Source organism: Symsagittifera roscoffensis, chromosome 1 (assembly GCF_963678635.1).
Source record: "Symsagittifera roscoffensis chromosome 1, txSymRosc1.1, whole genome shotgun sequence".
In the NCBI taxonomy this organism is placed as follows: Eukaryota; Metazoa; Xenacoelomorpha; order Acoela; family Convolutidae; genus Symsagittifera; species Symsagittifera roscoffensis.
This window is the reverse complement of record NC_087062.1, coordinates 15,909,712-15,924,523: the sequence shown is the minus strand read 5'-3', so window position 1 is coordinate 15,924,523 and position 14,812 is coordinate 15,909,712. Positions and strand designations below refer to the sequence as shown.

At 36.6% G+C, this 14,812-nt stretch overlaps 3 protein-coding genes across 3 annotated transcripts in view; 2 read left to right on the top strand and 1 right to left on the bottom strand.

Moving 5' to 3' along the window:
- The window catches only part of LOC134852955 (voltage-gated hydrogen channel 1-like), a 376,534-nt gene that overhangs the window by 288,756 nt on the left and 72,966 nt on the right, over positions 1–14,812 (top strand). The gene's annotated exons all lie outside the window — the stretch shown is intronic.
- On the top strand, positions 884–2,780 carry LOC134848413 (adenosine 5'-monophosphoramidase HINT3-like). The gene is made up of 2 exons (XM_063865895.1): positions 884–1,152; positions 2,591–2,780. The coding sequence occupies exons 1-2, from the start codon at positions 884–886 to the stop codon at positions 2,778–2,780; spliced, it is 459 nt and encodes a 152-aa protein (XP_063721965.1).
- Positions 2,784–12,902, bottom strand: LOC134850871 (semaphorin-5A-like). Its single transcript, XM_063866670.1, has 6 exons — positions 11,072–12,902; positions 10,023–10,373; positions 8,969–9,268; positions 7,331–7,525; positions 6,364–6,955; positions 2,784–3,587 (listed from the first exon to the last, which is right to left on the bottom strand). The coding sequence occupies exons 1-6, from the start codon at positions 12,660–12,662 to the stop codon at positions 3,482–3,484; spliced, it is 3,135 nt and encodes a 1,044-aa protein (XP_063722740.1). The 5' UTR covers positions 12,663–12,902; the 3' UTR covers positions 2,784–3,481.

Here is a 14,812-nt window from a genome sequence, read left to right as displayed (position 1 = left end):
TTGCGAAGCTCAGCTACGCCTATCTGTGAATAAAAATACATTTTACCTCCTTGTTGAGAAAAACCGGTTTCAATTTTTGCAACTATCTTAAAATGAATCAATATAAACAAATTGCACGAAATTAGAGCAAAAAAAATTCTTCATGTTGATTCATTTTAAGCTAGTGGCGAAAAATACTCGATAAGGAAGGGAACGGGTAGTTAATCTCAGCTAATTTGTAAGTCTCCCCCCAGACTCGCACAAAAAAAATTAGGAATAATCGCAAACTGATACCGGAATTTTTTCCTGTGAAAAATGTTATCACAAATCTTGGATGTGTGAAGTTTATGAGTTTCAAAGCCAATACCTGGCTCTGCCTATTTTGCGCAGAGGTAACGCCCATGCTTGAGACGGCAAAGGTTTGGAGTTGGACTTCATTGCGAACTTTCTTATTGGAGCTATTTATTGAGATCCACACAGACTTTGTCGGTTTATTTGCCGCTTGGAAAGCTTTTGTCCCAATACTAATTTAATTAAGCAAAAAATTGTCTTGATGTGTATCTTCGCAAATTGAACTTCATTCGAGTCAAGCGTTTGAAGTTTCAATGTTTTTGGAAGAGCTCCGATTTCTTGGCTTTTGTCTCTTTTTAGAATAGCTGACCATGCTGTTTGCGTTGCATCGCAAGTAGTTTAAGGCTAGGCTCCGTCTTTGCGCTTAAACTTTTTTGGAAAATGAATTCTCAGAACTTCTGTTTCACTTGCAAAGCAAATTGTCTATTCTTATTTGCTTTGCTTTCTTTGATTTTGTTTCTTATTTGTAAGTTTTTGACCTTGAAACGGGCAAAAGGTCTTATTGAACTTGTGAGGCGTAGTTTCAGACCACAAATGCACGCGTGGGTGTCAAATGGGCCAACTTTTTTCGTCAAACAAACAACAGGGCTGTACTTTTTGCAGCATCGTGGAAAATGACTCGAAGAAAATAATTGCTCGAACTGAAACTGTGGTAGTGTTCAGAGATCGATCCCCTGCCTCAGCTCATCATTTGCTGGCGTGTCCTGTTGAGCACATTAAGACTGTGAAGAATCTTAAATCGGCTCATGCTTCATTAGTAGATGAAATTTGGAAAGAGGGACTGAAAGCATTGACAAGTGAGACTGGCTTCTCAGAAGACAGGTTAGTCAGTTCATTCCATTGCGGAATGTATCAGCATTTGTTAGTGAATTCCAAATAGTGTTACTGATTCCACAAAAGGGCAAAAACTTGGTTCTGAATTCCGCACAAGTACCGCCGATATTTAAGGTATGGAACAGTGGATTTTCTCTTCAAAAAGATTATGATGACCCACTTACTTGGGTCCTGATCGTTCTTGATCAGATCGGCGCTCCTTTTCCGCTAAACTTCGAAACTAACTGTTTCTTAGAGATGAATTGAGAATTCTTTTCTACAGCTAAAAATAAATACTTGGTATATAATAATAGCGCATGCAGCTAAAAAATGGTATATAGTTGGTGCATTTTGTATCAATCAGAAATAGTTGCAGTTTGTGAGTTCTCATTGCAGATAGAGAATTGGTCTTCTTACTGGTTATCAAGAAGGAACGTGTATCCTGACAGAGATCAAAGGAAAGAAGGATCTGTTTTAGAGTCTACAAAAAATCCTACTTTTTTCTGTTTCAGCTTTTACAAAGTTACTAGAGCACTACTCTTGCCTTAAAACCGCCATAAAAAGCTACCTTTCACTGAGGAAGTAATCTTTCAAATATATCATTATTAAATTTGATAGGCTCGTTTTTAGTTGAAGTGACGTCTTTTTGATATATTTTTCTCAATTAAAGCTTTTTCGAAAATGGAGACCGGAAATCAAGCCGCTATCCGCGAGGGTGTATTAAGGTACCTTGAAGGTCGATGGTTCGCACACCACTTTGATTACCGTTGGAGGGGCCCAGTGTAATCGACCTTCTTAAGGTGGGATCGGCTCCGGCATATTGGGTAACATATATCCTTCCCACGTAACTGACGAACAAATTAGTAAGAAGGAAGTTAGCTGGGGAAAAAGGTGCCTTGAAAAACATTTTGGAGGTCATCGACCGCAGCTGACTTTGATCGTAGTTGTTCCGATTTTTGAAATCGCTCAGGGTGAATTTTTTCTCAAATTTTGTATTGTAACTAGCAATTTTTGCGGAGTTTTAAAAAATCATTCGAAAGGTATTGTTGCCTTGAGCTGAAATTAAAAAAATATATATTTCATCTGAGATCGTTTATTGTTAAGTCATGGGGTTTTAAAGATAGTCAATTTAGGACTTTTAACGAGCGATGTTTCGTTCTACTAACGCGTAAGCGGAGATTTAATCCGTCTTAAAAATCGTTCTCAATTGAATTGAGGTATGCTATTTGGTATATTTAAAACTTTGCTGTATGAGAAATAGATCATTTTCTACTTTACATTGGCGTGGGGGATGATTTTTTAAAAAATCTTCAAAAATTTTTTTTCTTTTTTTTTGAAAATTTCATCAATATTTCTTAAGCTGAACACTTATCCATAGATTTGATAGACACCCGGAACATTCAGGGCTGCGCCTTGATATGAACAGTCTTGTTTTGAATTGTTTCAGACTGGGTGACGATGTCTTAGTTGGTTTCCACTACCCACCCCTCATCTCAGTCGATCACCTTCATTTACACCTCATCTACCCGAAGGCCGACGTGCCACTCCGCTCAAAGTTCAAATACAGACACGACAGCTTCTTTTTCAGACATCCTCAACAAATCCTTAAAAACTTAAAAAGTCGGATTTGTGATTAATAACTGAAACTTGATGATTCTTTCCATCAGTACTTTACTACTCTAAGTCTATAGTACTAATAACTTACTATAATACTCAGAAGTAAGCAGAAGTAAGAAGTATTGACTCTTACTTTAATTTTTTTCAAGATCTTAACCATTTCGCATCTTATGCTATTATTATGCATTGTTTGGGTTTCAAATATTTGGGCTTCAAAAATGTGTAAAAAAGAACGCATAAATTTTGTATAATTAATTCTGAAGTACTTTTAACTTAACACTTAAGAAATATAACAAATATATTTTGGTTGTCTGTGTATCGAACTTTCTATCTTCTTTGATCTAATATAAACCCTATGAGATAGATACTAGCTAGTCGCCATAAATTAATTTTTCAAAACATTTTGCAAAATAGCTCGCCCGTGTGAACTGAAGTCGCGAAACAAGATTATTTTCATGAGAAAGAATTTGTTCTTGATATTTTTGTCTTTTTTAGCTTGATTTAGAAATTTCAAGTAGAATTGTAAATTTATCTATTGGTATGAGTTATTAATTATTTGATTTGGAATACGAGGTTTTCAGAATGAACTTAAGCTTAAAAATCTAAGAGGCGAAAAAGTAAAGAGGCAGAAAGTTTGGTAAAGTGAAATTAAACAATTATGTTTGGAGTAGCATTGCTGATCCGGCGAGTTGAAGGTTCGAAAGATCCTTGATTTTTCGCATCACTGCCACATGGGCGGCTGGTTTGTTCTTCTGGTGTTCAATGTGCCGTAAAGGTAACCCCCTCTTTGGTATTCTTGCATCTCGTGCTTGCGTTGCTTCGAATATCTGAAACGTGTTCAAACGTACAAACAAACGTGTACACTTATATAATCTAGCCAGCGATGTTCTAGCCAGAGAATATTATTTTGAGTTTCGAGGGACCAGAAAGTTGGCGCCGTATATAGCTGCTCTCAGGAGGGTATTCTCTTGATGGAAGGACCGAATGATGGAAAATTTTTAGCCAATCAGAATGATTAGGCGTTCCTATTATCTTAATTATTTTTGCCCACATTTTTCACAATTTTTTACAGAAAGTGAATTATAGCAGCACAGCATAGTTTTGCTCTACAATTCGTGTAGATTTTTGTGTAGAATTTGTTTTATTAATCATTTTTAAAAATCTGTTGTACGTTTTTTCCAATACCCGACTCAGTTTCGAATTAATTGAATTTTTGTAAACCTGCTTATTTTTTGATTGTTCAATATTAATTTTAATCGCCTAGAGTAATTCGGTCTTCAAGATTTTTTAATACTCAATTCTGATTGGCAGAAAATAAATATCCAACATTCGGTCCCTCCATCATAATGGACGCCACCCTACTCTCAGCTTCAAACAATCAATTTAATTCTGATTCAATGTCAGGCGAAATTCAAGTCATTAAAAGTTTATCAGCATTAAAAAAGATTTTGTCAAATGCAATTCTTAAATTTTTAGCCCAAGGTTGGTTATTGATATAGGTTCATTGAATCCAAGTATGTCCCCTTAGAACAGAACCAGTAGGCCGATAGCTGCGCAAGTGTTCGGAAAAAGTTGCAGGTGCTTGTACCCGTAGCACAGAATATACCGTACCGACCGACCATATGTTGTAATTTAAAAAATAGTTTTCGAAATAAAAAAAAAACAATTACTAAAATGCTTTACGCTCTAATAGCTTGTTTTGCTCGCTGTTGAATTGGACTAAAAATCAAAATTCTGCAACCGGTTTTTCAAGACACCAAGAAAAATTTGGAAATTTTAATAATGATCGAATTGCAATTTTAATGGCTCCTGTATGTTATATCACTAGTCTCCAATTGACGTTAATTTGTGTTACCTGATTCTGCGTGACAAAAAAGTTATAAAAAACGAATTCTAAAACCAGGGTTTCCACTTGGTCAGATTTTTCTGACCAGTCAGAAATGGTCAGTTATTTGGTCGGAGGTCAGAAAAAGTCAGAATATACGTTTTTTTGCCATGATACTTGTTTTTTTCTTGTTACTAGTGGTTCACTTTCTGGCAACTCGGCATAAAATCAAATTTTTGTTTTTCAGAGAGATGGGTGTGTGCAAGTTTCAAGAGGCGTGGAAAGAGACACACCCCTAGGCAGTAGCAGTTCCCGACAAAGCCAGGTGTATACTGTGTCCGGGGAAAGTTATTGGTGTGAAATCAGGTATACAGACGCTGGGAAGACATGCATCATCCGCGAATCACACCGCTGCTGCTAGTTCTGCTGCAAGTCAACCGAATATACAATGCCGTATAGCACCTATTGTAACTCAAGAAAATGGGCGGTTGAAGGCTACGATCATTCATTGCTTGCGACTAGTGGATGGAAACTCATTGAAATCTAGCGATAGTGCGTCAAGAAAGCGAAAATGTTACTCGAAGATGTTCCCCGATTCTTCGTTTCGGATATTGACTGCGGAAGAACCAAGGCAGGTTATGTTATACGCCTTGCTATTGCGCCCTTGGTTATTGAGAAAATGATTCAGGAAACTGCAGGCTCTGTTTTTGTGCTGCATGTTGACGAATCGACGCACCATAGAAAAGTCAGGTTGGAATACTGGATTGTTCATCATGTGGAAGGTACACGAAAAGTTCGGTATCTCGTAACGAAGGAACTGAAAACTGATTTGTATACGTTGGTATACGAGGAGTTGTGCAAGTTGAATGACAATGAAATTACAGAAGTAACTACGCAGTGGAACAAATTTGATGAGTTTCTTTTGAAGAAACTACTAATCAGATTTCGGAAGTTTCTTTCTTCAACAGCGGTTAGGAAAGTGCCTCCTTCAAGTTGTCTTCGACGCAAATTCTAGATGATTTGGCCCAATTGCGAGTCACACAAACAGTTTCTTTTTCGTTGTTTGAATTATTCAGCAAAAAAGAACTTGATGCACAAGCGCCTTTGATGAAACTCGTGGAGTCAGTCTTAGTACTTTGCCCTCACAATATGATGGTTGAGTCAGGGTTCAGTAAAATGAAGTTTTTCGAAAATGATTATCGCTGCAATCTGGGACTGGAGATGTACAATGCGTATCGGGTCATTGCAGATAACTTTGACAGGGATGACTTCGAAGATTTTGAGCCTACAGATTCCCTTTTGGAAAGTGTCAAGGCGTCTCATAAACAAGAAAAAGAACTAAAAGAAGTGGACAAGGAAGTGGAAGAAGCCGAAACTAAGCTCGCAGAAGCAAAGAAACGGAAAACCCTGCTCGAGCTTTCTAGAAGTGGTGCCGTGTTCAAACATGAGCAGGACTCCAATAATGTCATTTCCACGTTGCTTAAATAAACATTTCCTTGAAATTCAACGTTAAACGTTCACAAAAGTTTTTTCATAGTTGTAGTTCAGATATAAAAAAAAGGTCAGCAAAATGGTCAGTTTTTTGATGATATCTCTGGTCAGATTTTTGATCTGAACGAAGTGGTAACCCTGTCTAAAACACTCGATGACGAAGTTCCTCTCCCTTTTCAGTTGCCGGAACAATGAAATCAATTTAAGAGGTAAATTCGCCATCTACGGCTACTTTAATTTAGTTAAAGTATTTCATTTCATTCTGGGGAATTATATTGAATATTAACCTGTAGTCAACCGAAAAGAATCCATTGTTGATAGGTTGATCATTGTCGTTGAACGTGTTCATAGTCTGGTCTCTGTTCCAGATATGGGGCAGCATGTGGCTACTTGACATGTTGAACGAATCTGAACAGATTCCAAGCGTGTCATTTGCCATCTGATGACTCAATCGTCCCCCGACAGGTACCCCAAGGTCAACTATCGGGTCAACAGGTGGTAGCTGGTCGTAAATTTTGGGCTGATGGTCCGAAGTTCGATCATGTCTCTGGCATTTACGAGCTATGACCATGAATATGCAAAACATCATAGCTACTAGAATCGCGGTTACAGTCACCGATAGAATGTATATCTTCATATCTACAGCTCCATCGTTGTCATCATTTTTCAAGGTCATTCCTTCTACTTCGCTTGAGTCAAGAGGGTAAGTTTGGTCGCCACAAGGTTTGAAAACGTGATCAGATTCGCATTTGGGTCCCACGCATTTGTACTCTTCGACAAGTTTGTGTCGACATGTATCTATAAGGCGCAGATTGTGGTTCAATGGTGGGGAAAATTGACAGCTTGTTCCGTCGCATTCTTGATTATCAGTCTGCTTGCCTGGAATATAAAAGTTGATTGGTTATCAGTCTTTACCTGTAAAGTCTGTCTTGTTATCTTCTATCTTTTTAAAATTCCTTTATCAGATATTTTGCTATTTTATCGGATGTCGTTCAAGTAAATGTAAAAAAAATCTTAAACAAAATGAGGTGGACACAATTTTTTGGGTCTGGTTTTTTAATAAGTTGGCTTTTAAATTTTGCAGAGTTTGATATAAATGCGTCAACTTAATTTTCATTTCCTTTCTCGTGGTTTTTTGTTCCTCTCTACAAGGATTGCTAGATACTGAGGGCTGCTTGCGAGATTCTAGGGATACTAGAGACTATTTAGGGATACTTTTTTATTAGTGGTTCTGAAATGACAAATGATACTTACCATCCATGCAGTTGTAGTAGTTATTGGTGGGACATATCCTCTGTCTGGTTCGGATGCCACTGCCGCACTCGCTGCTACAGGCAGTCCACTCACTCCAACACAGCAGGTCAGCTGCCCCTCCATCTCCTCCCTCGTGGGGACACGACTTCTCATTGCACGTCTCAGTTTCTGTCTCCTCGCCGGAACATACCATTCCTGAATATTCAGTAAAACTGCTTTAGTTAACAATCGTCTCGTGTACCAAATATCAAAAATATGATATCTTAATGACAGCTTTTGTATTATGACGTCATAATTTAGCAACCTAAAACTGATTGAAAGGAGCTCATATGGAAGCAGGAGTTGGTTTTTAAAAGACATTTTTGCTAATATTTTTGATTACACATTTCTGGTGTGGAGTCTTTTGATTTTTAACACTTCGACATTATTTCAATTGCACTATCTGCTCATTTTTTTCTTAAAAAAATCATCCATCCCACAATTTAAGAGTTTAATTAAATTATGAAACTAGCTATTGTCGTATTTTTTGTCTAAGAGTCGATGAACGTAGTTCAGACTCTTATTACAAAAGCAAAGCTTGTGTTATAGTATGAACTCTCTTTTTTTTCCAACCTTAGTCGTAAATATTGTTGCGACGCAAAGATTTGTGCAAAAAAAATTGTTCATTTTGATCAATAACCAGCTATTAAGTGCAGCCAATGTTAAGGATATTAACACAGACTATTATATTACAAATAGCACTTAAGCTTCAAGGTATCATGGATCTGTAGCGTAGAGGTAGGGAAGGAGACCCGCGACAAAATAAGAGGGTTCGAACCTGGACATGGTCAGATGTTTTTTTAAAGAACTTTCTCGTATACTAGTTAAAATGCGTCCGCTCTATAAATTGAGGCATGTTAGTTGGTAAACTTCTTCTTTTTTTTCAAATTAACTGGTACTGCTAATGCGTCATAATTGGCTTGCGTCACTTAGCAATTATCTAGACTCATAATTGACGTGCGTCACTTAAGAAATTTTGTAGACTTAAAGTTTTACTCATTCAGTTTCCCAGTAGCATTATCGTTCATATTTTTGCTTGTGTATGCGAGGTGTATCTTTGCCTCTGTGCATAGGTTGCGATGATTTTTTAAAGAGTCGATGAACTTAGTTCAGACTCTAATAGAGGTCGCGGTGATTTTTTTTTCAGGATAAGTCTTAAAATTTCTTTAGGATCAAATTTACTTTTTCGTGGTTTGGCTTTTGATTTTTGTAAATTCAATTCAATACTATATTAAAAGGAAAGCAAACTACACTAACAGCAAAACTTTTAACGTCACGAAAAATGTGATCGGCTTTTAGTTTCGAAAGTGGAATTTAGTTTTCAGATTTCTCAGCGAAATAAGAGTGTTACATTTTGATCCAGTTTTCTCAAATGGGGTTAATTTTATCAAAAAAGTGCCAATCATAAATTGTTTTAGAAATAGAGATCTATTTTTTTGAAATTCGAAAGTTGAGATTTTTTTTAAAACAAGTAAGTTTTTTTTTTGTTTAAATGCTTTCATTGACCTTTTCCATCTGTCTATTGGCTATACTTAATCGTGAAAAGTTAGACTCGAAAAAAGTTGTCAAACTACAAAAACTGGAATCAAAATAACCAACCCATGCACTTCTTGCGTTTTCGGATCCTCCTTCCCTCGCCGCAAGCACTGCTGCACGGAGACCACTCAGTCCACGTGTTCAGGAGATCCACCATCACACTCGACTGGGGACAGGTATCCGCAACAATTAAAGAACAGTTCCTCCCGGATGCCTGGAACTTGAAATTGTCCGAGGCGTCCAGAGACGTGTCGGAGGTGTATTGGACTCTGAGTCTGGTCTCGCTCCACCGATTCCGAGCAGTGTCTACTTTGGTGACCATCCAGGGAGACCAGTGGGAGACTGCAGTGGGAATCATAGGAGCTAAAATCCGAAAATAAAAATGAAAGATCAAAATTAGAAATATATACCGAAAATAGACCTTTTATTTGTTAGTGTCTGCTTGCAGAAATGAGTTTTGTTAAATGTTTTTTTTTGCCGCACAATTTTATGTGGGTTGATTCTAGCAACCAGTTGGTACGAATGACACTTAAATTGTTAATTACTCCGTCTTTTCAGTCGAGATGCTAGTGACTTGGGCACCCCTGATCTTTACTTGTCGCATGAGGTTTAGGCAATAGTTCCTAGTTGAAATACGCATGTTGCATATATTCCAATATACAGTGTTGGTTTAAATTATTCGGACCAAACGAATTAAACTTGAAATTTAAAACGTATTTTTCTCAAATAGGGTTGACTTTGAACAAAAAATGATGAAGACAAAACTTGCTAAGAATTTTAGCGGAATTATTATGGGGCAATTTATTTGTTCATTTTTGTTTGGATAAATTAAATCAGCACTGTAGGTTTACTTGAAACAAATTTGTGGTTTATTTAACTTGAGCATACGTGGTCTTTACCAGTCCCTGTTTTCTTCCCCTTTTAGATCCTCCCCTTTTAGATTCTAACCCTTTAAAGATTACAGTAAAAAATATATATCAAATAACATTATTGATAATTTTGCTTATTAAAAATGGAAGGTTTCACAAAAATTAAGCTTCCTCTTTGAAAAATCTTAAAACCGCTTCTTGATTTCTAATGACTTGCACATAATTATAAGTTTTAACATTGAACTTACATTTTGTTCTCTCAGTTTCAATTTGGCATGATTCGTAAATGATCTTTGCCCCGATACAGTCTTGCCCGTTAAACTGGGGCTTTGGTCTGTCACATTTCCGTTCTTTTGTCCTCTGACCCTTCGTGCATGAACTCCACGGACCCCAGTCGCCCCAGCCTCCGTCAACGGGACACTTTGTGACATTCAGAATCATAGGTCCATCTGCGCATACAGTTGTGTTCAGGAGCATCGAGGGATCCGCTATGCAGTTCCTGTGCGTGCATGTGCATCCGGACGCGCAAGTGTATTCGGGACTCCAGGTGGAGTAGTCGGCGGGTATTATGTTGTAAGGACACTCGACTGCGTTCTTACCTGAAAAAGGAGAATTTGGATAGATGCTTGCAATTATTTGAATCAAAACTATTTTTGACTTAGCGTTAATGTGACCCATACTACATGTTCTTCCAAATTTTGAAGAAATTGACAGAATATTTGTCCAGAGTCTTTTTCTCTAGACAAATTTTGACTTTTAGCTGTCAGTTTTTGACGCATACAAAGACCCCTATGATCCACGCTCTTTGCTGAAGCATATGGTATTATTCCCTGCTCAAAAAAAACGATAGAGATATAAATTTTAGTCAAAACTCCAGGGGTTGTATGAAATATTCGATTGGTTCGATGCAGATGGCTTAAAACGAGCCGACTCTTCTCCAGAACCTCCGAGTTTTCTAAAATTTGATTTACGAAAGACTATTTAAGGTGGTTTTGATGTTCTAAACTTTAAATGGTTCTAATGAAACATGGCAGCGAGTACAAGTGAGAAACATCTTACAACATTTCTCAGGGATAAATTATCGTATAAAAAAATTTAGAAAGTTCATAAAAATTTTTAAATGATAATTTATCCCTGAGAAATGTTGTAATATGTTACTCACTTGTACTCGCTGCCATGTTTCATTTAGAACCATTTAAAGTTTAGAACATCAAATTGAATCTGTATCCTGCAATTTTACCAGTGGTTGGGAAACTGGAAGAGCCAAATGTGATTATTTACACGTGTCTTTACTAACCAACTACCGAAGGATCACTAGACTGGCATTTGTTCGTAACATCGTTCCATTCGCAGAACGGATCCTGCAACGCCACGCAAGAGCGCGTCGATTCCATTTTACTGCAACCATCAAAAGGAACCATCACAACTTCTTCTTCATATACAACTGCTATTTGTCCAAAATCAGTTCCTTCTTTCGGGACCAAATGAACTTGTGTCACTTTTTGGTCCAGATTTTCATACTTGAATCTCATAGACCGCAGTTGACAAATATCTTCATGGTTTTTAAAATGGTGCCTTACAAGATAGCCATCTTGAGTTATGCCAAACGTAACAGTACTTGTCGTTGTTTTAAGAAAGTTCTTGTAAGTTTTTGAAGCAATTTTGACAATTCGAAATCCAGGTACTCGATATGATGCATCGGGTAAAATTGGTTCCTGGATTGTGACTTTGAACCTTTCGTGTAATTCTGAAGACGTCTCTTTGTCTTTTGACGAACATTTAAAATCGGGGAAAAGATTGTCTGATTTTATTAACTCTAGGCCGCTCCATTTGTAGACAGGTTTCCCAAAATGCTCATTTATTTTGTCTATTTTGTATGAACAAATTGCCGACCCAGAAATATACGCATCTTGTGCTGAGAAAGTCGCGAAAAGAAGTTGAGTTTCTGAATCATAATTGATCGCGGTTAATTTAGTGAAAAAAGTGTCGTTTTTTAAACACGATAACGAGGCCTTGATAAAATAAGACCATAACTTGACATTCATTAGTGAAGGTTGATCGTTAGCACAGATCCTAATAATTCGAGCCCTTTGCTGACCATCATCGGGGTACCTAGTTTTATTGCTCAAATCGTCGCGACCTACTCGGTTCCCGTTTTCTTCGTAAACTTCGTTTAAAAACACATAGATGAAATCTGCAATTTGAATGGCAGCTATAAATTCAGGCTTTCCCGATAAAATTTGCCAAGGTTTGTTGTGATATCCTCTGTCTATACCCAGTGCTGCTGTGCTTGCTCTGTTGTCGTCAAGGTTCAATTTCATTATATCTGGAAAATCAGGGATTAAATATCCCGTGAGAAATAAGTTTTTGCGGTCGTCGAATAACATCGGGCTCACGGTATCGGGTCTGATGAACTGGGCGCGAAACTCAAAAGATTCATCAATCGGGTCAATCGTGGAATCGGGTTCATCGCTTGCCTTTCGGAACCGAGTGCAAACAAATGTTTTTTCTTGGGGCTCGGAAAAACACACGAGGACATTTTTCTTTCGAGGACTCAAAGCTAGAATCTGATTGTCTCCGCATGAGCTTGCGAGTTGTCCGCACGCTGGAGAGTACGACACCGGGATTGTCGTTCGGCTCTTCGCGACATCGACTATGGCAACTCGGTTTTTGCATCCAATATAAAGAAAATTCTCGTCATAAGTAGAAGTTTTGCAATTGGATGACTGCAAGTCAATTTTGAGAATTTCATGTTGTTTGAAATTGTAATCAGAAGTTTTATAAAAAGGCGGGGATTCATAGATTAAAGATTCTTTCGTTTCTGCCGATTTAAGGGTGAAAAGGAAGGAGATTACATTTAAACCGACAATTCTTACAGAAGTTAACATAGTGAATTGTTGTGATAACAGTCCAGTGACATATAGAGGGTAAAATAATAAATTAAGGATCAATTAATTCAATTTGACTTCAGATTCAGCATCATAAATTATTAATTTGCATCATGAAACAAAAAACATTGATTATAGTAATTAATTGTTTTTAGCCATGCTACTAGCCAGGCCAAACGAACAACAATGGTAGCTGTCTAAACTATTTTTCAATTCAATTTTGAACCGAAGTTGGTTCTATAGACGCGCATAGACTATTATTTAAACTACATGCGCGCAGGTACTCGCTTGTCACGAGACGTTTGATTGTGTTCTCGAAACGTGGCACCGAATTAGTAAATTGATTCTTGATGCAAACTTGCGAACCTTTGATTGAAGCAATACATAGTTACATACCAGAATCGACGCATCGCTTTAAAAACCAGCAAAATTAATTTAATCAAACTTTAATGACTCGCTGACTAATTGCTGACTATACCTGTCAATAAGAAATCGATGTGCGTTTGGTTCATAATAGTTTCCCAGCACGGTCGAAAATCATTCGATCGGGGCCACCAGCTAGTTCAAACAGAGTAAAATGTACTCGCAAATGGCTCCAATTTATTTCAAGCAAAAAGAAAATCAATTTACTGCTGTGAATGAAAATGTGCTCGAGCCTATAACGTTTTGTTGCGAGCTCCGGCCCTTTGAAAACAGTTTCCTAATTTAATTCCGGCGTTATAAAATTATTTATACTCACTAAAACGCTCCAAAATGCTTTTAAAATTTGGAACTAAAAATGAATGATGAAAAGACACATGGTTAGAATAGATTTGTTCGTTACGAAAAATTAGTTTTTTTACCATTTATAATTGGCTTTTTATACTGGTTTTTCATCAGTCCTGACCATAAAAAACTATCCAGGCCAAAAGAACTAATGTTGCTTGCTAAATTAGAATTGTTATAAAAACAATCTTTGTTATAAAAAATAATTGTTTTATTTTCACATTAAATTTGACACAGCTCCAGGATGCGAGTAAAAATGTTTAATGAAACCAATAAAGAGCAATAGATCAGCAAAGTTGCTTGTAAAATTTTAAATCTTTTTTCTAATCTGCTTTTCTTGAAGTATTTATGAATTGATAATTATAGAATTTTCGCTACGCTGAAGAGCTTTTTCAAAAAAGTACTTCCTCGGAATTCAAACATCAGTTGATAGATTCTTTGCATAAACTTTTGGTTAGTGGATTTGGTTTCGTTGAATTATTGTTTTAAAAAGCTAGAGACTGTTCTTTTTGTAACATTTATTTATAATTTTTTTTGTAACCTTTATATTCATTTTTTGTTGATTAAACATACAAAACTATTTTTTGTGCTTTTTTGCTTAATTTTTGATTCGACTCATACTTTTTCCTCAAATTGCTTTAATCCTGAACTATTTTTTCTGTGTTTTTTGTTTGTTTTGGCTTTCGAATTTAAGACAACTACTTCATTTTTTTGTTTGTTTTTCGACATTATAAAGGGAAGAAATCACTTTACCACAAATCTAGTTCGTGCAAGGTGTAGTGATCAATCGCATTGAAGTTTTTTTCGGCCGTGGTGGGCACAGCGTTAGAAAAAAATCTGAAAAAGTTTTCGCGATGCCGAGAAAAAAAAATGAGCTGAAAATTTTGCTCTTTTGACGGATATCTTTTGCTTTTAATCATTTTTAACCGACAAAAAGATACCAGAAAACTTGTACGTTGGTTTGATATATTTCATTTTTCAAAATTTCTTATTTTACAGCTTAGTTTCTGAGTCATAATCTCATGGGCTCAACAAAAAACTCATTTTTTTTACAATTGTGTTTCTGTGAATTAAAACAGTAGTCACACATTAATTTGCTAATTGGGATCTATCTAACATATCTGCGCTTTTGACTTTAATACCAAATATCTCCTCAGTTTTACTGAAATAATTCAACACTATTTTTTTTCATATTCGATTTTAAAAAAAAACGTTTTCTTATGGATCTTCTGCTTGATTTTTGTTTCGAGTCGTTTTTGTTTAATTTTGTTTTATTATACGTTTTTTCGCGGTGTGTTTTAATTGGCTTTCAAATTCAGGATAATTATTTCTTTTTTTTTCCGGCAATGTGATAGAGGTTAGACGTCGCGTTCTACCACAACTCT